The sequence below is a fragment of the Panthera tigris genome, chromosome A3, assembly GCF_018350195.1.
Source record: "Panthera tigris isolate Pti1 chromosome A3, P.tigris_Pti1_mat1.1, whole genome shotgun sequence".
In the NCBI taxonomy this organism is placed as follows: domain Eukaryota; kingdom Metazoa; phylum Chordata; class Mammalia; order Carnivora; family Felidae; genus Panthera; species Panthera tigris.
Genome location: NC_056662.1, coordinates 42,431,752 through 42,456,554, shown reverse-complemented (window position 1 = coordinate 42,456,554; position 24,803 = coordinate 42,431,752). Strand labels below are relative to the sequence as shown.

Here is a 24,803-nt window from a genome sequence, read left to right as displayed (position 1 = left end):
TCCCTTTCTCTTCCTCTTCCCCACTCACACTCTCTCTTTCTCTCTCAAAAATAAACATTTAAACAATTAAAATGCTTGGCTATGTTTCCCAAAGGTTTTATAGTATGTGGTTTTCACTGCAATGAAAGGCATTGATCACCTGAAAGCTACTCTTACTAATTTATAAGTGATACTAACAATGACAGTACAGTAATAACACAATAAGAATGATCAGTTTTAACTTAATCTTTTGGAAATCAATTTTTGGACTTAAGTATTGAAAAGCAGTGTCTCGGTTTGTCACAACCTCAGACTTTGGACCTTACTCCTTTCAATGGCTGTTTTTGGCCTCTCTAAAGATTTTACTCATTGGGTTTGAGAAGCATTCTATCATAGGAGAAAATTAAATGTTGTTTTTACAATGAACCATGATAAATAAAATAGATTAATGTTTTATTAATAACTATTAAGATTGCTAGAATAGCGTGTGGTTACATGGGTTACAGCTACTTTGTAATGCTGTTCATGACTATCCATGAAGAGAGGTTTGCCATGTAAATCAGTATTTACTATATTTTAAGAGAATGTCAAGCTTTATCTGTGGTAGAGGTCATTGACCAGTACTGGCCAATGCATAGTAGCTCAAACGGTATACAGTAAAACCTTGGATTGTGAGTAACTTGTTCTGTGAGTGTTCTGCAAGACGGGCAAACATTTCTAATAAATTTTAACTTGAGACACGAGCGATGTCTTGCAATATGAGTAGTACGTGATGCCGAATGTCACATGATCACCACTGAGCCAATGGTTCTTGAAATTCACTTTGATATACAAGTGCTTTGGATTACAAGCATATTTCCGGAACAAATGATGCTCACAAACCAAGGTTTTACTGTATATGTAAATCTCCTTCAGGCTGAACATAAAAGAGTGGATGAGTGTCCTCCATGGGTTCTCTTCTGTATAGTGATTTAGCAGTCTTGTGTTCTGATCACAACCCATAAGATCGAAGATCAAAGCAGCCTGAATCCCTGAGTCTCTGGCCTTGGGGAGTCACCTGAACCCTCAGAAGAATTAGTATGAATGATATACTTTTGCTGTGTTAAGCCACTGATATTTTGGGGCTGTTTGTTATTACAGCATAACTCAGTCTAGCTTGATGAATGAATACATTCTATAGTAGTCTTTCTAAAGGATTTTTGGCCACAACCCACAATTAGAAATATTTTATCTTGTGAGCCAACACACACACACACACACACACACACACACACACACACATTCAAGGCAGATATTTTAAGAAATACTTACTGATATGCATGATGTATTCCGTTCTATTCCAGTTCCTATTCTATTCTATTTTATTCTATTCCAAAATGTTGGTTTTGACTCCCTAAAATTTTTTTACAGCCTAATGGGATATAACCTGGGTTTGAAAAATGCTGCTGTAGATTGTAGTTTGTATATGATTTATTTTCTAATTATGAATCTCTTAGGCAAATATGAAGGCAGGCTTTTTATTTAGCTCTCTCTTTGGCAACTTTTTATCATCTGCTCCTAGAACAGATGACAGTGTTTTTATAGAATATATATCACATCCCACATAATTTCTGGAAGGTAATGCTTTATTGTTAAGTCTCCTAATTTACAACATGTCTTTTTAAATTTACTTAAAAAATCCTGTCATGGGGAGTAACAATGTTAACTTGAGTAATCATTATTCACTTATTTTCATTTTTTAAAATAAATGATTATAAATAACTATCTCTTGCATTAGGATCAGGGATATCATAAAAACCTCACTAGCTGGACATATTTGTGTGTTAATACTGGTGCAAAAAATGAAATAGAGACCAAATATTTGTATATAGCACTATATATATTTTTATATACTGTATACTTATATCAAAACTTGCCATTTCTATTAAGAAGCTGATAAGTTACTCTCTAATTTCATAAATTATACCACAGCTGTGAAAATATGGACAACTATTTTATATTTTTGCTGCTATATAAGACATTTAATGTTTATACAGAGAGCTGCAAAAATCACAGAGGTGATGTAATGGGAATCAATGAACATTTTCACCTGAATTTCCACCGGCCTTTTTCTTCAGCCAGAATCATCTTGATAGTCTCTGAATATTCTTTTAGAGATGAATATGGTGTCTGTTTCTTCAATAAATACACATACACACATTTTAGGTATATGTGTGTATATACATTTATACAAGTGTATATATATATACACATACATACACACATGTATATAGTCTACATATGTATATATATTTCTGTGTGCACTTGTACACATATGCACACATAATGTCCTTTGGTTTATTTTCAGACTGTTAATATGAAATGGATTTTTGATGGTTTCCATTAATTTTTTCTTTAAATCTAAAGTGGTTTAAAAAGACCTTCGTGACAGGTAATAAATTTCTTTTAAAAATCATAAATATTATTACATTTTAAAGCATTGTATAGAGAAGGTCAGACGGTGTTAGAGAAGACAGAAATTCATGCCAATATGGGGGGGGGGAGGAAGAAAATGGGCTTTCCAGAGTTTTCTCTTAAAGTTGCCACCTTCAGGGAATGGAACCTAGTGCCCTGTGTTGCTGGCTTTAAAGGAAAGGCGCTCCGAGCTTCGCTACATGCTCCCATGGGAAGGAGTGGTTGACCTGTTCTTGGGAATCAAATCAAACAACTCATTTCTTGGGAATGGGTGGGCCTTGGGACTGGGGATGAGGGGCAATCCTTGGGTAGAAAAACAAAGGGATGACGGGTCAGAGAACATTTCTATTTGGTAATGAAATGGTGCTGTGTCTTTGGGGGGCAGGGAGAGACACCTGTCTCCTTTGGGTTGCATGTTGAATATCTTCATGGATTGCGTAGCTGTCAACATGGTGACTGTGTGCTTTCCCTACGGAGGCCTTCTCTGGCTTCCTTCTGGGCCTCACGTGGCTGAGAGATGAGTCAGCATTCCTCCTCCCACCCCCACCCCCCCACTTTGGCAGAAGAGGCTTCACACAAATGGAGGTCCACATCTTCAAACATGCCCCTTTTCACCCTTCACACGCCTCTTCTAGAACACAGGCCATTTCCCCAACACAGCAAAGAAATCACAACCATATGTTCTGGAAATCAACGCCCGAGTATATGTGTGCCAAAAATACTCATCCCACGTCTCACTTACATCAGAGTAAGAAGCCCCAAAGTGTTTTGGGAAAAGGAACGTTCCTGTGTTCTAAGCTACTAAGCTATTCTTTACTAGACATGTTGCCAGACCTGCCTTGCCTTTTTTTTTTCTTTTGGATAGCTATGTGAGGAACCCCAGAAAATTGGGGCTGGGATGAATTCTATACAAACTGAGTAATTTTGGCTTCTCTAGCAGATTTTACCATAACTCAGAGCAGCAGCTGGTGAAAAGGACAGCCAAGTTACGCAGGTTTTATATGTATCATGCTGGCTGAGTAGGACAACACCTGTTGGTGTTGGTGGTTAAGATTTCCAATGCTCATGCTTTTTGACTCTTTCTTTCCCCAGCCAGTAATCAGGGCTGTCACGGATGGCGCCTTTCGCATCATAACCACCATCTACGTCACTGAAAAATCTTGCTAAGTTCGAAACATTTTCCCCCAAAGGATCGACGGCATCTGTTGTGCTTTAGCGATTCAGAGCTCACCTTCTGTTATAATCTTTTTCTTTTTATGTAACAAGTCCTCAGTTGAGACCATGAATAAGCGTTCTTGGAGTCACTGTGCGTGGCGTTTTCAAAGCAGTCTCTTCTCAGATATGAAAAAAATGGAGGAGAAAGCTGTCCCAGTTTTGTTTGCTGGCTACCACCTATTTGAATGACACAAACAAAGAGCTTAGAGTCACAAATAGGACATAGGTGTTGGTGGGAACACTGTATTTGGGGCCGAGAATGAAAAAGATTGCTGCCATTGTAACAAAAAGAATCACTGACAGTGAGCGAAGCTTCAGATCGGGAGTCTGGGATCGCTTGTGTGAGGGTGACAGTAACTGCGAGGCTCCTGACGGAGTGTGGAAGGAGGACAGAGAAGGCAGAGATGGGGGAGTGGGGGAGGCGGTGGCGGCCCAGGCGCGGTGCTAGTTCTCGCGCAGGATGCTCTTCAGACTTCTCTCCACGGCTTCATCCAGCTCCTCCTCCAGCTCCTCCTTCTTGGACATGGCCAGCTTGGACTGGTAATCCCTCACTACCTGGTCAATGTAAGGGGCGCTCTGCGTGCCATGCAGCATCAGTGTCCACTCCTTCAGCACCCCCTTCTGGGGGGTGCTCCCGACAAACCCCAGCTCCAGGGTCCAGGTTCCTCGAGCGTCTTCCCCCCACGTGTGGGTGGTCATGAAAGGCCACTTGTCAAAGCCCACCTTGGAGTCGTCATCCCGCGGACGCCGGCTCAGCAAGATGGACTTGGTGCCCATTGGGGAGGTCATGTTGATGTTCAGGTCTCCTCTCCTGCTTGCATTGACCGTGATGACAGCTTGGACGTGCTCAAGGTAGCGGACGAAGTTCTCTTTCCCCTCACATGCGTCGGTCGTGAGGGTCAGCACCAACTTGCCAGTGGAGGGTATTTTCCTGAGGGCAAAGTGAGGAGATATGGTAAGGGTGGGCACACTAGACTTGGGGTTTTGAAGGCAGGTGCAGGTACCAGGCAGGTTCAGCCTTGGGGCTGATCAGACAGACCAGCGGTGTGACCCCGAACACCTTACCTATGCCCTCTGAACCTTCTGTGCGGAAGGGGTGTAGTGGATGCCGTTCACTCCCTTCTCACTTCTAAGTCACCTCTGAGTTCACCTGTGGCTGCCCTGACTGCTTCCCACCTCAGGTATCAGCATCTCCTGCCTTCTTTCCTGGAGCTTTCCCCCACATCATGGGAGCTTCCTCAGCCAAGGTGCAGGGCAGTCCCAAAGTGTCAGGGATTTAACTCCTCAGGGACAACTCTCTACCAGTGGTTGGGATAGAAAGCCATAGATAAATAGACCCTGGCTTCCCTGTTCCTCAGCAGGACAACTCAATGTCCCCAGTGGGACTGAGCCTATTGCCCACAGTGACAACTCGCTCATCAATGCACTTCTGACTGGCTCATTCATCTCCGTTCCTCGCTTGTGCTTCCTGGGGTCATCTCTCAAAACGTTGTCAGCACCCAATTTCACTTCCGGGTCTGTTTTGGGACAGCCCAGGCTGAGACAGGAGCTCATAATGCCTTTCTTTTAAAGTGCAAAGTATCTTGATAAATAGAAGTTATTGCTCATATGATTATTACTATCATCGAGAAAGCTGAAATGGGGTTAATTAAACCTAGTGAAAGATTCCTCAGTTGACTTCCCATGCAACCAATCTTCTTCCCGGATATGGCCTCCTTTGAAGGCAAGATGCTCAAAGGTTCTTGAGTCAGAAACATAATAAACTACATTTGAGGATGGCACGGTGTAATGGAAAGACTCCAGACTTCAGGAACAAACCTCTCTGGGTTAGAATTCTCTTCTATGCTTACTGGTCAGGAGAGCTTGGGCAAATTATTTAAATACTTTGAAGTCTCACTGTCCTTATAGTTGGGTTTTATGAAATTAAATAAGACCATGTATGAAAACACAGAGCACAGTGCCTGGATCATGGGGTTTTCCCTATGTGAATATTCTCCCTTGACACAATTTTTATTTTGGAGCATAAAATGGTGGGCATTTTAAAGCATACGTCTTGTAGAGCCCATCTACAAAAAGATGATCACACACCCAGCTCAGAGGCAAGCCTTGGTTCTGCATGACCCTTGGAACCAAAGCCACAAACCTGGGAGGGCTTGCTGAAGCTTACTCTGCAGCTCAATGATAAAGTCAGTACTCTCCTGAGGAACTTTCAAAATATATGCTTTAAGAGCTTCATGGAATGCTGCTGTATGCACTCTGCATAGACGTTGATGCTGAATGAGGCGTGAAATATCCATTGGCCATGGAGATCCAGTGATGGTGGTGGAGGTGGTGTACCAAACTCTGGGAAAATCATCCAGTTTGGTGGAGAGCAAGCCTTAGGTCAGCTTTGGAGGTCAAAGTATGGAAGGCCACTACCTAGATCTCTTAAAAAAGATGTATTTACTCACAATAGGGTCAGCAATGTAGCGGGTAAGCTAATACATGACCAACAATCATTTGGGCTCCTGCCTATAGGTAGAGAGCTATGTGGGTAGAATGAAGGTCCAGTCATAGGCAAAGCATCTGTACTATCTGAGCTCATCGTCCTTACCTGTACAATGGAGATATTTCTTCTTATACCGAAGAATTGCTGTGCAGATAAAATACATACATACACTCATGTATCGTACAAATACAAACGCCTAGACCAGAACTGACCATTAGAACTTTCTACAATGATGAAAATGTTCTGTATCTGTAGTGTCCAATATAGTAGCCACCGGCCACATGTGGCTATCGAGCACCTGACGAGTGTGAGTGAGGAACTGAGTTTTTAATGAAATTTAATTTTAATGGTTAATTTAAATTTATTTAATGTCATTAAATAGCCACCTGTGGCTAGTTGCTCCCATACTGGGGAGCACAGATCTAAATTATTTGCATATGTTCATTTTGAACCTGATGCCACCACCACCACCACCACGAAAATCTCTCGGGCTTCTGTTGTAAGCACATTCCATTTTTGTCAAACTGTGGATCCTGTTTGGCAGGTCTCCCAGCCGCCTTGCCGCCTTGCCGGAGGCTCCTGGAATGTCCAGACCTCAGGTATGAGTGCAATGCCACATTCTTTCTGAGTTTCTATACAAAGAGGCAGGTCCCAAATGGAGGCTTTCCTTCTAGACTTGAGCCTCAGGGGCTCTGGGACTCCCCAAGAGTTCACTGACAGTCCCTTTACAAGCCAATTGGTGGAAACCCTGGCAGAAAAGTGACATTGCTGCTCCCGGGGGGACACTGGAAATATTTCTTTGACTGGCTAAGGGTCAGAGATGGCATGGCCACCGAAGCTGGGAATCAGATCCCCCCCGCCCACATGCAACGGGGTTTCTGTAAATGAACAACAAGCTCCTTCATACAGGAAGGAAGGTATTCCAGGGCGGAGATGAGCTCTTAGGATAGAAAGGGAGAAATCCATTTTGGGCCAAACCTGAAACAACCATGGCTAAGGGGGCTTCAGTAGACGCCATGACTTAGCCAGATTCCCTCCACAGCTGCTTTGAGCTTGGACAAATGACTCTCGGCTACCCTCTTCCCTGCAGGAGGGGAAACTAGAAGACAGGCTCCCTATTGCTCTGCCTAAGGGATGAGAGAGTGTATCCGTGAGAAGGGCTGGAGGAGGCTAAAAAATGATGGGCATTTTGCTCTCACCTTGGAAAGCAGAAGACAGATTGGAGTGGGCACAACCACACCGCTTGTATTAGGATTCACAAATTGTCCCAGCAGCCTTGGGGCTGGGGTGTGCGTGGGGGGTGGAGTCCACTCCAAGTACCCCTGGGGAGTCTGGCTTATTTAGTGCCATGGAGGTATTGCTTGCCTGCGAAACTCTGCCATTCCTGCCCTGCCACGTGAACTGCCCACTGAATGCATGGCGACCAGGCCCCCGAGAGAGGGAACATTCCAGTGGATTCTTCTTGGAATGCTACATCACTTTGAAATGAAATGAAAAGCCCCGTGTGAATTAAAAGTAGCAAGCTTGGAAGAGAAAGAACGCCATTTCCCCCCTCAGAGGTAAGCTTCTCGGCCGGTATCATGGCGTCCGCAGAGCAGAGGAACAGGATTTCCAGGGGTTTCTTACCACCGTTTTTTTTTTTTTTTTTTGGCCACTTGTATTTTCTGCAATGTATTTCTCCATGTATTGCTTTTATGAGAGGAAAAGGAATACAATCCATTCTTATTTTGAAGGAAAAGCAAATCCTTAGTTGCTCAGGAAAAGTTAATTTATAGGTTGAAATAGGAGATGGTTGTTTGTGGAACAAGAGGAGACTCCGCTGAGATCCTTAAACAGTCCTACAGGCCACATTCTGGAACTCATTCGCAGAAATGGAACTCATTCGCTGCACCCATCGAGAGGTTTGAGCTACTCTCTGAACTTTGAGGGAGTATGTACAGAAGCCTCGTGTTTGAGTCCTATAGGTCAACTCGGGGGCCTGAGGATGGCTTGTAACTTCCTTGCGTGTTGTTGCAAATAGTGAGTGGCCCACTGCCTCGCCTCTAGAAATAAGCACTGCTTCCCAGAAGGAACCTGTGGCTTGCTATCTGCGTCCTGAATCCTCAACCGTGTAAAAATAATTAGTTGCGCTACAGTTGTTTTATTAGGGTAATGATACTATTAATAACAGCCATCCTTTCTTGGGTGTCTAAGATGTCCGCTCCGTGGCAGGCACAGAAAAACACTCAACAGGTGGGCATTCCTCACACAGGAAGACAGTGCAGCTCGGCAGTGACAGGTCCCACCGCTGGTTCATGGCCAGGTACGTGCTTCTCTCTCTCCCTCCCCCGTGCTGCTTCTGGCATTCACATCAGGTTTTAACATCTACTTCCAAATTCACTTAAAATTCCAAGTTTGCCACAGCCTTGAAGGAGCCGAGCAGACAGATCTCTTGGGTGGGTGCAGGGAAGGGCGGGGACAGCCTGTGCTTCCGCCCTCAGAGGACACGCGGCTACCGCTGGCCGGCCAGCAGGCCTGGGTTTGCTCTGCTCACTGCACGCGGCTGGCCTGGTGCAGACGCTCAGGCCAGTTATATTTTTCCTTCTAATTTTAGTTGCACACCCTCCCCACTGACTTTGCTGATAAAGTCTCTTTAGAAAATTGCTTTTCAAATTGACTGCTTCCCTGGGAAGATTAATGCTGAGGAAACCCATAGACCTGATAGTTGGCACTCGGCCCACTCAGGGGCCGTTTCTGTGAGCCCCACACGTCAGAGCAAGCGGCTGTAGATACCTCTGTCCCAGCCCCTCAGGAGAGTGATTCATGGTGACCAAGGCCTTTTCTGTCAGTAGCACAGAGGCCTGGGCGCTGCCCTAAGGACCAACCTGTACCACCCTCTGAGTTTCGCAAAAAGTACATCTGGGGCACCGGGGTGGCTCAGTTGGTTGAGCGTCTGTCTTCAGCTCGTGTCATGATCTCATGGTTCATGGGTTCGAGCCCCGCATCGGGTTTTGGGCTGACAGCTCGGCGTCTGGAGCCTGCCTCAGATTCTGTGCCTCCCTGTCTCTCTCCCACTCACACTCTGTTTCTCTCCGTCTCTCGAAAAATGAACAAATGTTAAAAAATAAAAACAACAACAACAACAACAAAAAAGCACATCTGCCCTAGATCTCACCCACGTGCACCTGAGAACAAAGTCAAGTGTGGGGTGGATGGCAGTGCAAAAGGTGCCAGGGGACGCAGAGTCCTTCCAACAAGGCTGTGGCCTCCTTCCCCAATTCCTCTGGCTGGAGAGCGGGTCCTCCCGCCAGCGTTTAGCCAGTACTGCTGGCCGAACATTTATTCATTCAAACAATATTTGCCACGTGACTGCTGGGCACCGGGCACCCTTCCAGGCACCGAGGCCACACCAGCAAACAAGACAGACTAGGTTCTTGTCCCTTGGAGGGCCCAGCCGAGTCAGTGCTGAAATGGCTTTCCAGTGTCCTTTCATTTAACACTAGGTGCCGATATGGGGTAAAGTTCCGAGCTGGTTGGGAGCTGCTGGGCCCGTCACATCTCTGGGCCCCAGATCCTCTAACTGGAACATGATAGACTTACCGCCTCTGGCTCCAAATTCAACATTTATGTGGATCACGACAGAATGCTATGCATACTGAGAAACTGAGATAAACTGTCCTTCATCACAGCCTGCGTTCTCTGCCTCGCTCTCCTCCCTCCCCCCGGCCTCACAAATGCACAGAACTGGGGGATTACGAGGGATCCATCCTTGTCCGGAGAGCGCTCAGAAAACAAGGCCTGCTATCAACGTGTACCTGGACTAAGCTGACCATTCCTCTGCAACCCGGCCACCTTTCTGTTAATTGTGGGCGGAGCTAACTGTGGATAATGCCTTCATGGCATGGCCGTGGGGACGTCTCGGCCCCTACCTGCTGCTGCCTGAGCTGTAAAGGAGCAAACACCATAAGCCTTTCTCCCTCTTGGGAAGTCCCTTTCTGCAAACCTTTCCCTCTCTGCAACAAGGGAAGGAGGTTCCAGGCCCAGGGCTTTGACTGACGTTGGAGTTGCTGGTTCTGTGAATCAGAACGATTTACTTTCTCTTCCTGAGCCTCCTGCCCTCTCACCTGTAGATGAGACTACCCCTGCAGCCTCCTGTGATGAAATGAGGCAGTGGGAGAAAAGCCGCAGCCTCGGTGACCAGCGACAGCGACCGTCTGAGAGCAGCTCTTCTGGGCCCGCCCTCTCCCAGGACCGTCTCAGGCAGCCGTCTGGGCTGCTGGAGTGTCCTGCAGGCCATGTTGGGGGGGAGCAAGCGGTGGACCCGAGCGCAGGGGACCCTGGGAGAGGCACAGGCTGTGAGACTGGGTCGGCTTTCCTTCAGGCTGGACTTCTGGACACCCCTTCGCGGGGTTGTTATCTGATGTACGCTTCGGGTTCTGTGTGCGTTCTTTAGCAGCCTTACTGTGATGGCATAATGACCAGATGGGCGTCGGGGCTGAGCTGTCTAAGATGGAGGCCGCCTGCCACATGAGGCCACTGAGACTGAAATGAACTGAAATTGGGCCCGATGGAAACTTTGGTTCCCAGGCACATGAGCCACATTTCCAGCGCTCCCTAGCCACGAGCTATTGTACTGGACGCTCAGATACAGAACAGCTTCACCACGGTACCAGCCTTCTGGGCCTTCCGAGTCACGCAAAGACTGTTCCGAACTCGAACAAGGGCAGCACAGCGGTCAATGCCCGTTGAATGTTTCCTTTGGATTTACCCTTCCCTTCCCCATTTGGACAGTGGTTCCCAGTCTGGTCTCCATTCTGTCACCTTGTTTGTAGTCTCTGGCAGAGACAAGGACTCCAGGAGGGCAGTTATGGAGTTTGGGGAGGGGGCCCACCCTCTAGGTGGGTGTTTCAGAGTCCCCGCCCCAAGGAAGGTTTTACTAGAGGAAGCCCCCCAGGCCCTTCTGCTATCTGCTGAGCCTCACCTCCTCCAGCAGGGGGTTGCTGAGATACACGGAGAGGCTCCTCAAGCGATGGAGTTCTGGCATCGGAGTGCCTGGGTTCAAATCCCAGTTTGGGGCTCAAGAGCTAGGCGTTCTTTGGTGTGTCCTTAACCTTTCTGAGCCTCTTGTCACATGTAATGGCACTCCCCAGCTGCCAGCAGGGCTTTCTGATGTATCACCTAATGTAGGGCCCGAGCGCACAGTAGGAGCTCCCTAAGGCCAATGTCATATAATGAGACAAGCTGAGGGGTTACATTCAGAAGGGCTTTGTTTCAAGTCTCAGTTAGACCTTTGTGACCTTGAGCACACTTCTTGTGCTTTCTGCATCCGCCTCCCCACCTCTTCCTCCCTCCCCACCTCGTGAAGAGGTAACAGTGATGGCACATACCTCCTGGACTTAACCAGGATTAAATACAAATAGTGTAGGTCAAAGGCCTCACCCCAGCCACCTAGGAGGTGTTTCTCTCTGAGGCACAACATGGGACCACTTTGCTGTCCATCCTGCAAAATACTCATACCCTGGGTGTGTGAGGTAGGGCACACCCTCAACGGGGTGGCTAGATAGCTTAGGTGGATGTAAAAGCACACGGCACACAGTAAGTGCCCAATGAAAGTTAATTCCTTACTTACAGCCTCCGTGACCTTGACCGAGTCGACCAATTTGTCTGGGCCACGGTGAAGCCTGTCTTACCGGGCAGAGGGGCACAAGGATGAACAGAAATGATTCAGGTGCATGGCAGCCTTGGGAAAACTGATAGGAAGGCTGTAGGAGCAGCTGTTTTTTACTAGCATGTCAAGTGGGGCTTATGCAGCTCTGTTTAAAAAAAGTTATTAGTGGGGCACCTGGGTGGCTCAGTCAGTTAAGCATCCGACTTCGGCTCAGGTCATGATCTCACGGTTCGTGGGTTCGAGCCACATGTCAGGCTCCATGCTGACAGCTCAGAGCCCTGAACCCGCTTCGGATTCCCTCTCTCTCTGCCCCTCCCCTGTTTGCACCCTGTCTCTCTCTCTCAAAAATAAATAAACATTAAAAAAAAAAAAGCTATTAGAGAAAGGACTTGGGCTGATGCTTTACTTTTCCACCTAGTGCTGGAGGGAGCTCTGCTTAGGAGATCATGGACTGGTCATGGACAATACAATGTCCACTTAGTGCCATTTTCTGGGAGTCCAGGGAATGAACAGTGAGGACGGTGGCTCAACCAACAGTGGTTGGGATGTTGGGAGGACAGTGTAGGTCACAACTTTGAATTCATATAGGAATCAGACAGTTATGGCATCTAAAATTCTACATTATGATCTTTCCTTTTCCCACAGTGTGAACTAGGAGTGTCCAAAGTCACAGATGAGAGGGAATGGGAAAGTTACATTTACTGAGTGCCTACTATGTGCCAGCATTATGTCTGTTGTCTTATTAAGGTCTCCCAGCAGCCTAATGAGGAAAGAGAGAAGGAGGTTTTGCTTCGGGAAATAAGGAGGGAATTCAGGGGGTATAAGACTTTAGATGGCAGAACCCCCTACATATTAATTTGCACTAACTTGTAAGGACAATGTAGCTTCTCCACATGCCGGAGAGGTATCAGCACTTCCTCAGAGTCTGCCATCAAAGAGCCCAGAGATGTTCATATTCCATTACAATTACCGACAGTATCTTCGAGTAGCATTTTGGTCATCATTGCTGCTCTGAAATGATCGTGGCCATTAGACTTGCATTAGACTCCTGCCGCTAGGAGCTTTTTACGTAATGTGTTGATGAGAGAAAGGACATACATTACTTCATCACGAATTTGTTTTTCAACAAATTTTTATACCTAGTTTTCAATATTATTGGCTTCCTTTCTTTGTAGTCCTATGTATTTTATCTAGTGCATCTAAAAACATCGAGCTGAGATGGGGTCCGTAGACTTCACTGTCCTGGCAAAGGGGCCAAGGTACAAAGGTTGAGGATTGCTAAAAGAGATGTTCAGGGAGGTCAAAAGTATTGTCCCAGTTTGGTGAAATCAAGATTGGAGTCTAGGTCTGAGTAACTGATTTGTAATCTGCAGAGGATCTAGGACCGAGGGTGAAAAGAGAGGGAGGATGTGCTCTGAGCGTCTCACTCTGACCAAACTCAGATGATCGACAGAAATGAGGCCAGGGTGGGTGGTTAGAGGGATGGGTTTTAGCACTATTTAAATGACATAATCGCAGGTGTGTTTTCAGAATCAAACACTGCACAACAATGAGAGTGAAGGAGTCACTACTGCACATGAGCACTGGGGTCATAATATTGAGTCAAAGAAACTGGACACATCCCTATCATGTGATTCTAGTTAGAGAAAGTCCAAGAAGTGGTAAAGCTAATTTATAGGGACAGGAATGAAAATGGTTGTGTATAGGACGTGGGGATGAACCGAAAGGGGGCACAAGGAATCCTTCTAGGGTGATGGAATGTTCCATCACGTGATCGGGTGGTGGCTACCTAGATGTATACATCAAAACCCAAATAATGCATTTAAGTTCTGTGCGTTTCACTGTATGTAAACAATGCCTGCATTAAAGAAAATAATGATAAGAATTGCTACTTTCATCTTACTGATGAATCAACGAGGAGAGAAATTAAATACAAGGGGTCCTTATTATCCAATCCTCTTGCTGTGATTGGAAGTTAAAAGGGACGTAGGTGCAGGTGACCAGACTGGTGGTTTCTGTGTGGGGAACTCCTCACTCAAATCCCTCCAAATGGCTTTCTACCTCATTCAGAATCAAATCAAGTCCTTACGCTGCCTCACCAGTAGAACGAATAAGAAAATTGTGTTATAGTCACATAACAGAACATTGTTTAGCCATGAGAATAAACCAACTACAAGTACGCTAAACATGGATGAATCATTCTGAGTTAAAGAATCCAGATATAAAGGAGAAGACAGTGTCTCATTTCATGTATATTAAGTATAAAACAGGCCAAATAATCTACGGAGTTAGAAGAATAGTGGTTACTCTTGGGGAGGCCATAATGGAAGGGGACACAAGGGACTTCTGAGATATTGGTCACGGTCATGGTCTATTTAGTGATCTGGGACCTAGTTACACTGGTTGACTTGTGCACTTAAAAATAATAGTATAAGCCAGTGAAACAATAAAGGATCACACCTAAAAGCACGGGTTCAGAGTCACCTAACTGTGTTCTACGTACATGGGACTCCTGGGCTTGTGCAGCTCTATAGCTCTGCCTGGAAGCTGGTTGTCCCTGAATCAAATCCAGTGTATCTCAAGCAGACAGAGAGGGAATCTGAGATTGTTGCCAATGCCACAGCACCACCTCTGGGGTGTTTTCAACATGCAACTGCCACCCCCCACTTACTCAGGGTCCTGCACGGAGCCTCCTACACAGTGGAATCTCTCGGGCACAGTTTTCCAGTCTTTAGCCATTTTCACCATGGCGCCTGCATCAAGGACCCCGTAGCCAAAGAGGTGATTAAACTCCAGGCCAACCCCATTCCTCCGCCATTGATGGACCTCGTCGTGAAGCTGGTTCCGTTTGGAGGTAAGCACAGTCAGATGCTGTATGTCTCTCCAGGTCAGACCCAAGCTGGATACCAGAGGCAGAGAGATTTGAGAACAAGGGTAAGGGGGAGGGCACAAGGCAAGAGAGAGAGAGAGAGAGAGAGAGAGAGAGAGAGAGAGAGAGAATGACTAAGCACATATACCCTTTGTAGGATTTGGAACATCTATGAACCGCGAAGGGAGGATTTTCATGCACCATCTAGAGCCATTATATATCTACATTTAAACATCTTGTCTTTCTTACTTAAATAAATTTACTTCAAATGCACATTCTAACACACACTGGAATGGCTGAAACGAAAAAGACTGACAATACTAATTACTGGCAAAGATGTGAAGCCACTGGAGCCCACATACTTTGCACATGGGATTGTAACTTGCTGCTGACACTTTGGAAAACCATTTGGCTGTATCTTCTCATGTTGTCCCAGTGTCCAAGCTATGGCCCAGAAGCTCCATTCCTAGGTATGCATCCCCCCAAAAATGTGTGTATATATCCACCTGACGTGTACTGGAATGTTCACAGGCCCAAACGACAAAGCCCCAAATACCCAGCCACAATAAAATGAATAAGCCAACTGAGGTGTATTTATTGGATGTGAAATGCTGTCCTACAATGAGAACGAATGAACTATAGCTACGCTGAATAATACAGATGAATCTGTCAAATAGAATGTCACCCTAATGAAGCCAGACACAGAAAAGAACATACTGTATACTATTTCTTTTGTTTAAAGTATCAAAACAGACCCAACTAATCTGTGCTGTTAGAAGTCAGGTTAGTGGTTAGTCTTGGAGGAGGGGCTGGAAGGTGACACAAGGAAGCTTCTGGGTGAAGGCAGTGCTCTGCTTCTTGATCTGGGTGTTGGCTCCATGGCTATGTTCCATTTGTACAAATGAGGCTGTCATTTCTTCAAGGGCAGAGATGGTATCGTCAGCATATTCGTGTCCCCCGGGCCCAGGACAGCAGTCCTTTGTACGCTGTTTGTCCGGTGAATAAGCACATCTGCTTGCAGACGCTACTGTCTTTGGAAATAAGCGTCTAATATAACTCACTGCCTGTGTTTTTCAAAGGGCAAGTCAGACCCATCTGTGGGCCAAGAAAGCAACTTAACTGCACAGATTATCTATGTGGGCTGCACATTAAAATCTTCTGGTGAGACATTTCAAATCCCATTGCTTAGGCCACATCTCAGACCAATGAAATCAGAATCTCTGGGAGTTAGACTCAGGCTTTGGAAATTGTTAACACTTCCCAGGCCAACTCTAGTAGACAGCTAGGCTTGAAAACCCGTGATTTAATGAATGGGACTATCATTAAAAAATGAACAGAACAGAACAGAAAAGAGTAAGAGCGTGAATTAGCATGTACTACAGGAAACTATTTTTCTTGGAACTGTGTATGTGTGTGTGGTGTTGGGTTGCTATGCAAAATTTATTCCTGAGAGTCATAATCAAAAAGTTGGAAAAACCCTGTTCTGTGGTTCTCTTTAGAAGTCAAATAATTCAAAAGACCAGGAACAACATAACTCATTTGATTTCAATACATGCAGCGTTCATTGGTTCAAAGCCTTGAGTCACAGCCAAAATATGCCAATGATTCATGTACTCTTGCAATGCAGACCTTCAGCTATTAAGGAGAAAGTTTCAAGGAAGGTCACTGCTTATTTGGGAAATTTATGAACATATCTTGATATGGTTCCCAGGACCCAGGTGAATGGGGTGAAACTTCCAGAAGTTGATTATGGCTAAAAGCTCAGTGTTTTGGTGGAATGAGATTCTGAATTAATTAAAAACAGAAGTGTTGATAAATGAGGAGCTGGTGGTCTCGAGATGATCTGAGGGCAGGCTGGCAGGTGGATTATCGCCCATCTTTGCTGGGGGTTCTGCCACAAAAACATGCAATGCTTCCTGGAGCTTGGAGAGCTCGTTAGATATTTCTCCACAGTTTTATTCTCATGGAGTCCATGAGAAATAGAGAGAATGCATCAGAACAAAGATCTTCTCACTTCTAGAATAAACCAGATAGACCATACTCTTATGTAACGGAGTTTGTGACACTGTTTGGCCAGCCATTTATGCATACCTGAGAGGTAAAACTAAGTCCCTCATGATTCCCCCTTCTGAACACTTTCAGAATTGACAGAATACACTGTTGTGCAAAACAGTATTTCTTCCATCTGCTTTAAGCTTTATTCCTACCATGGTAGCTCAAGAATTGTAGGCTATGCTTATCAAATAATAAAAAATAGTAAATTTACAGATGATCTACAATATAAAGGTCACTGTGAACAGTGTAATAGGACAAATAACATGAAAAATATTTTATATAATGGTTGGGAAAATAAGGCACAGGTATATGGAAAGGTCCTGCACAATGAAGTGATTCTATGAAGGTTCACTGAGTGTATACCAGCTCTAGGCACTGTGATAGTTGTGGGCATGTCATAGGAAGCTCCCTGTTCTCTCAGAGGCTACAGCCCAGCGGGAAAGACCGATAACTCAGTGTTTAAAAAGGGAGGGCTGCCATGATGGGGGAGCTCTCAATACCAAGAAAACCAACAGTGGAGCCGATGTGTTATCCCATCTAGGGGGCTTCAGACTCTGGTCCTCAAGTCTCCTGCATCAGAATCACGTGGGGACTAGTGACAGATGTAGATTCCTGCCTCAGTGCCCTTTCTATATTTTTAAGGTAAGACAACAGAGATCCAGAGGTGGTAAATGATTGCCCATGTAGATACCGGGAGACTGGAGGACATAGCTATTGTCTCCCTCATATCTACCCTCCCTGTTCCTTTTTAAGAAAACCTCAATTTTATTCAGAACAGCAACGTTACCAGCTACAAAGCTATAGTTCCCAGCCTCCTCTGCAGTCTGGGGTGGTCATGTGACAGTTCTGGTCAATGAGAAATAAGCAAAAGCCACTGGGTGAGGCTTTTCAGAAAAAACTTTAGACGCGGCTGACTCCGATGGTGGGTGTCTTTTGTCCCTTTGCTCTTCCAGTTTTTTCTATCTGAAATATCAGCGTGATGGCTGGAGCTCCAGCAGCATCTCGAGAACATGAAAGTGGAAAAGTAGAAATCTAGGAAGAGCTGGATTCCCCACATCCCAGGGGCACCCTCAAAGTAGCCCTGGGCTCCTTACCTCTGTTTCATCTTTCACATGGCAGAAAAATAAAACCCTGTCTCAGTTTAACTACTGTCATTGGGATTTTCTGTTTCCAATCTTGACCCAGTCAGAGGCAGAGTCCAGATGGTCACCTGGCAAACAACAGTATATCCTGATTCATAGGTTCATGGAGCTCTTGCTTTACTGCATGCCCAGGCCACGGAGCTTCCACAGGCTGGCTACTTACAGAGTCCCTGGAACGGCGCTTGAAAAGACAAATCCCTGGGCCATCCGTAACCCCAGAGATTTGTATTTGGTGACTCTTGGTTGAGATGTGGGAATCTATTGTTTTCAAAATTCCATCCAGTGCTCAACGTTACCAGTTATCAGGGAAATGCAAATTAAAAGTAGAGTACAATTCTACTGAACAGTCATAAGAATGGCTAAAGTGTGGAAGGCTGGCAATACCAAGTGTTGGCAAGGATGTGGGGCCACCGTTAACTCATACTGCCTGAGCGAGCGTCAATGGCTATTTGGAAAAACTTTGAAAAACTGGGGGTATCTACTAGCACAGCACATATGTATATCCCGTGACTCAGCATTTTGAGTGCCTGGTATGCACCCAACAGAAATGCATTCATACGTTCACCGAAAGAATGAATATGTAAGAATATTCACAGCAATATGACTCATAATAGCCCCCACCTGGAAACAACCCAAGTATTCATTTATGCAGTGGGGTAATTAACAATGAGGATGAATGACCCATAGCCACACACGACAGTACGGAGGAATCTCTCAGACATACTATGAAGCAAAAGAGCATATACTGGTACTTAGGTAATCGTCTGTTTCTTGATCTGGATGCTGGTTAACAGGGGTCTGTTAGCTTTGTAAGAAGTCACTGAGCTGTATCTAATATTTGTGCACTTTTCTCTGTGTCTCTTACGCTTCTATTAAGAGTGTACATGAAAAAAAATCCATCTTCTGGAAGGTCAGTTTTGGAAACTTTAGTCAATATGTGGGCCATGTTACCACAGATGGTTCCATCAAGCCACAAAATTACTTTTCTATGACCTACCCCTCAAACCCAGCTCAGCCTTCTCGAGCCACACAGAACGCCCTGGGTCATAGAGAGAATGCAAAATATTTGTAGCTGGCAGTCACCCCCCGCCCAAAGAAATCATTTGGAGTTTTTTCTACTGTTGGTCACACTGGGAAATGTGAACAATATTCCCTGTGACTCAAGAAGCCATTTTCAAGCATATTGGCAGAAAAGTACATTATTCAAGTAATGACTGGGCAGGACAGAGGAATAATGGCTTCCCTTTTTTCCCCTGGAGTCCTGGGGGGTAGTTGTTCCCCTTTCATGGGTCCTGATGGGCATACATTTACGTAGGATAATTTGTTTATTGCATGCAAACTGCTTTGGAAAAGCTTTCTTATTGGACCTCTGGGTGGCAAACAGCCCTCGACTGCTGTCGACACAACTGGGGGTCACCAAGGTCCCCAAGTTGTCTCATCTCACAATAAAGAGAGATGAGTTGCTGGAACTGTTCATGGAGGGGCTTTCCCAGCTCCTCCCCCTGGATGATCTCCTGGGGCTATTTTGCTCTGACCAGTGGTTTTAACTGCCGGCTACTGGAGCTGCTTTGCCGACAGGTACAGAAAGCCAGAGGAGCCTTGGAGATTCCCTCCCAGGCATGGCTCTCAGCCAGTGACTGGCCACCACCAGGACATGGCAGGCCAGCATCCTTGCCCTGAGGGAGAACATATTCTGAGGCATAATTTACACGCCAGAGCTCCCCATGGGATCAGGCTGAGGCTGAAACTTCTGAAATTGCATCCTTACTTGGATTCTTCCTCATCCTCAACCTGCTTCCTCTACTTTATCCTGGTTTCTCCCGAGAGCCCTTTCTTAATAAATTGCTTGCCATCAACTTCTGTCTCAGGGTGTGGACCCAACCTCAGGCAGTTGGTGTTCTCGGGAATATTAGGACTAGCTCCTAGGATGGGCTTGAACCACCACTGGCAAGGATCACTTTTTTCCTCTTTATGGCAACAGAGATTTAAAACCATTGCTCCAAAACAAAGTGTGCCCAGGTGGTGATGCCTTTTCTGTAAGGCTATCTGCAAGGGTGTTAAAGAATGGCGAATGATTGGTGCACAGCCCATGAACCTGTTTAGAGATCCAGCAGCCTTGTTCCATTATGTTGATGTATTTAGGTTGTCCTTTTGTGTGCACAGAGGCCTGGGCAACTGACTCTTTGCTTACCAAAATGCAAGGCGACTATGAGTCAAGTTCTGTCCTCTTAGATGGAAAGGGTGACCAGAAACCCTTCTCAGTTTTGGAGCACCCCTGATCCCTGTTCTCTTCAAGGCTCAGTGGCAGCCAGCAGGCTCCCACTGTTTGTCTGCTCCCGCCTGGAGTGAGCAAAGCCAGCTCAGACACCGGGGCCTGACAGGCCTTGAGATAAACAGTTTCATCTTCAGGAAATGCACATACGAAGCAAGTTTTGGTTTCTGCGCTTCATAGGAACACTTCAATCAGTGTCTCCTGGAATCCTAAAATTTCCACCTGATTTTTGCTAGAAGAATCAGAGTTTGGCCTGATCCAATGAAAGGAGTCACTCCCAGTTGGGGGCCTTATCTGTAAGAGGAGGGCAATTACACCTTTTCTGCTTAAAGACAGAGTGTTGGACTAGATAATCTTTCAAAGTCCTTTCCTATCCAGGAATCAACGCTTACCTTCTTTGCAAGTCAGAAAGCACACTGTATATATGGAGACAGATGAGGAGGGCTGCCTGGGGATTGACGCTAGAAGCTCCGGTTGCCTAGCAACGACTGACAAGGATGGGAACTCAACGCCCCTTCCCCAGGGACCTGAATCCAACCTCTCACAAGTTGCTGGTGCTGCATTCTTGAACAACTCCCCACAGCGTGGGCATCTGCAATCACACCACACGGGTGATGCCTGAGACCACATGTTCAGCTCTCAGAGTAGTGGGTGGGTAGGAAACTCTGTTGGGGATCAAATCCAAGTGTGTCCAGCAACAGCAATATGCGGCCTCTCCGTGGGATGGTGAGAAAAGAGAAGATAATCTCCTCCTACCTGTAGCTCGGAAGGTTTCTTAGTAAAGCCCATTTCCTGGTCTACATTGTGTGATTCTGCCCACCTCGTCTCAGTGTTAAAAGTGAATTCGCCTTATAAGCTAATGAATCTTCACTGCGGGCATCCTGATTACCACACGTTCTGAAATGCTTTGCTAGATACTAGTTTGGCAATAGTTTTCTTTCATTTAGCTGATGGTCTTATGGAAGTAAAACAGTCAAAGGATCCAGATGGTTTTCACAAAGAAATATCTACCTGCCCCTACTTGGTATCTGAGTAAGCAGCTGATATGCACTATGGAGTGTCGGGGTATTGTGCTTTCCTAAGGATGTTATTTGTGGAATGTGTGTGTATGTGTGTATCACTTAGGGCCCGTGGTTCATTCAGAAATGTCCATCACAGTCCATTGGCCCTGACTCTTCAACACTCTCACACCCACTTTTGCCTCCATAGACACTTGGTATTGGGTAGAAAGACAAATGTTAGTCTACCCTTGGCCCCGAGACGGAAACATACTTAGCCTCTAAAGCCAGTGCAAACACTCCAGCTGCCTCGGGGGCAGCCGCGGATGTCCCAGAATGCCTCAGAGTGCAGTTGCCATACAAATCTGTGGTTGCCTGGAAGGGAAGATATTCAATCATGAGCGAATAAGTCACGCTAGTTTGAACCCCAAAACAATATGAGGCAGAGGGTTGTCTATTTCTTTTATTTAAGTTCTACCTTGTTCTGAAGATTAAGCTGAAGGTAAGGATAAGCTAGCATCCATCTATCTATCTTGCCATACCTTTTATTCAAGCTTCCTAGTAGCCCATGCAAAAAGGGACAACCCGTGCCAGTCCGAGTGCTCACAAGATAAAAAGAAGTCAGTTGTTCAGAGAGGCATATTTGCAGTTATTCCAAAGACTAGAGAGACATCTGTTTCCTGGGTCCTGACAGGAAAATCTATAGGTGAAAAGTTGACAAGTCAATACTACCTCCAAGTCAGTGCAACCATGAGTATCATTGCCCTGGGATCAGTTGGGAAAACCCAAGCTCACAGTGTCATTTGTCCCCCTTCAGAAAGGAAAGGGTGGCATTTCCAAAGAGGGAGGAATAAACACGCTGAGCTAAAGTTTGCCTAGAAGGACACGCCAGTAAAAAGAAGATGTTTCTCTAGATACCATGAGGAGATGCTGGGACACATGGAGCCACGATAACGGATGTGTGAGAAATCACTTCCAGAATTCTTAAGTGGGGAGACTGATCCATCAGGTTTTAAAGGACTTACACGAAGAAGAAAAAAACTGCTCATTTTCAATGAGCCAGGGTGAAAGCCAGGGGCTTCATTAAGATCATGTATACACCACAGGACTTCTCTTTCCTCTGTTTGTCTGTAGGATCCTCAGAAAGGCCTATTAGCTTGAGGTACAAAGTGTCAGAGGAGTTTAAAGGCATCTATTGGGGGAAAGTTACAATATTCAGAGTGAACTCAAGGCCCTTCCCGGGCCCAAGAAGAAAGAGAGTCATAGACAAGGTTGAGGACAAAGTGACACCATTGGGGTAGGGAGGGACACCTTCTGGCGGGAGGGGGGGGCGGAGGAGTGAAGCATCACAAACAGAACAGGATTGGGGCCTCCCTCACTTCCTTTCTGCTCTGCTCTTCTCCCTTTCTGCCCATATAGCTCTCCTAGGATAGGAGAGGCTGAAGCCTTCTTCTGCTTGGGAGGAGCGGGCATACTTGCTGGTTCCCCAAGACCAAGGGGGAGCTCAGGAGGGCTCAAGGAAGGAGGCAGGTAAGGTCTGTGTCCCTTCCATAAAGGGATCTCTTGGCTCACAGGAGAGGTGAGGTGGGTGGCCAGTCAAAATGGAGCTCAGCAGAACTACTGAATCACCAACCAAATTCAGGGCTTGGGGGTCTGAGGAAAGGCTGATATGTGAGTGAAATACCCAGAGAGAGGAAGAGATCCAAAAAGGCTCATTATGCTCTACCGATTAGATTTTAAAGGGATTTGGAAAATTCACCATGTTACCTAGCTGCCCAGGAAGGAAGGACTGCTCAGAAAAGTGCAATAAGTAATCTAACTCTGGGATGCTTAATCTTTTTTTTCCCCCTCAATTATGGACATATTTTAAAATAGAATGAAAACCATTGCTCTTGCCTTGAGAAAACACGTGTGTGCCCAATTTTGGAGGGCTTATGGACCTACTACTTTTTAATTACTGTAATAAACGGATGGGCTCTTGGCTCAGATGGTGTGATGCCTCAGTTCTTTTCTTTTTTTTTTTTTAAGAGAGGGGGACAGAGAGAGCACGAGAGCACTCGCGAGTGGGGAAGAAGGGCAGAGGCAGACAGAGAATCCTAAGCAGGTTCCACGCTCAAGGCAGAGTCCGCCCCTGGACTCTCTCCCACAACCCTGGAATCATGACCTGAGCCGAAATCAAGAGTCAAGGCTCAAGTGACTGAGCCCCCCAGGTGCCCCGATGCACTAGTTCTTAATATTAGTTCTCCTTATAAGTGGTGTGCTGCGGCAACTTTTTGATCATCAGAGTTTGTCATTATTTGTAAGGTAAAACAACAAACAAGAAAGACAACCTATGGAAAATATGCTGGAAAGGAAGCACAGTTTTTGCTTCCGACTTGCATACCGTATGGCTCTACCTTGATAACAAAGCATTACCTGCCCTGAAAGACAACGGATCTCTAGAGCCTCAACAGGTGCGCTGACTCTTTGAGCGCAGGAGGGGAGATCCCCTTCTTCCCATGAAGTCACACAGTGGTGACGCATGACGTCACTCTGTACCTGACGTCCCATAGCGGCTGTGCACTTCACCGCCTCACAGAGGGCCCGGGGCTGCACTCACCACGCCGGCCTCAGGGTTCCTCTTCCTCCCGTTGCTGAAGGTGGAGGCCAAGGTGGAGGAGCAGCTCTCGTCGTACAGGGCGGTTCTGCCGTCGTTGATGGCCGAGTTGATGGAGATGGTCCACATGCTGGAGGCGTAGCCATCACAATTACAGTCGTCGTAGCTGCCGCCGTCCCCGGAGGCCCACACGTAGATGCTGCCTTTGCCGCCTCGACCCTGGGGAGGGGGGCACAGGGAGGGAGGCCACCAGATCCCACGCGCCCCGCGGGGGAGGAGGTGGTGCGGGCTGCCGGAGAGGAGGGGGCGGGGCCCCGGCCCGAGGAGGAGGGGGCGGGGCCCCGGCCCGGGGAGGAGGGGGCGGGGCCCCGGCCCGGGGAGGAGGGGGCGGGGCCCCGGCCCGGGGAGGAGGGGGCGGGGCCCCGGCCCGGGGAGGAGGGGGCGGGGCCCCGGCCCGGGGAGGAGGGGGCGGGGCCCCGGCCCGGGGAGGAGGGGGCGGGGCCCCGGCCCGGGGAGGAGGGGGCGGGGCCCCGGCCCGGGGAGGAGCTGGCCAGCCTGGACGAGCCAGGTTTCCTCGGCATCTGTGAGCGGCTCTGTGTGCCTGGAAAACCACTCTGCTGCCCACGGGGCGCTGTGAGAATGCTCCTTCTTGTGTCCGAAGGATCCAATACAAAAAGTTACCTGACTTTAGTGTTTGAGCTTGGGGGTAACACGGTAAGAAAAGCTGGAAGAATCGCCTTAAAATTTACAAGAAAATTGCTTTTAAAAAGCTAGAAAGGTAGTACATCCTCATGGTAAGAAATCAAAGTATATGAAAAGAAAAAGGAAAGAAAAACCCTCCTACAGGTCATCATTATCACCCAATTCTTGTTCCTCCTTTCAGACTTTTTTTTTTCAGCAAAAATGTAAATGTACATTTATATTTATCCTTAGCTCTATAAGATGTAAAAGATATTTATATATCTCTGATTTTCTAGGTATATATTTTATATATACATTTACATATATACGTAGATATTTTAAGTTTAAAATACACATTTTACTCCAACATATATAAATCTTGCATATCAAATATGTGTGTGTGTGCG

The 24,803-nt window shown here is 46.3% G+C and overlaps 1 protein-coding gene across 2 annotated transcripts in view; it reads right to left on the bottom strand.

The window, feature by feature from the left end:
• Positions 1-3,415: 3,415 nt before the first annotated feature.
• PCSK2 (proprotein convertase subtilisin/kexin type 2) overlaps positions 3,416-24,803 on the bottom strand; it is a 270,236-nt gene continuing 248,848 nt past the window's right edge. For both annotated transcript variants that reach the window (XM_042980934.1, XM_042980935.1), the window contains 4 exons: positions 23,719-23,934; positions 21,394-21,494; positions 14,455-14,682; positions 3,416-4,579 (listed from right to left, as the gene is read on the bottom strand). In XM_042980934.1, coding sequence (XP_042836868.1) covers positions 4,093-4,579; positions 14,455-14,682; positions 21,394-21,494; positions 23,719-23,934 — 1,032 coding nt within the window. In that variant the 3' untranslated portion in view covers positions 3,416-4,092. The remainder of the gene's footprint in view (positions 4,580-14,454; positions 14,683-21,393; positions 21,495-23,718; positions 23,935-24,803) is intronic.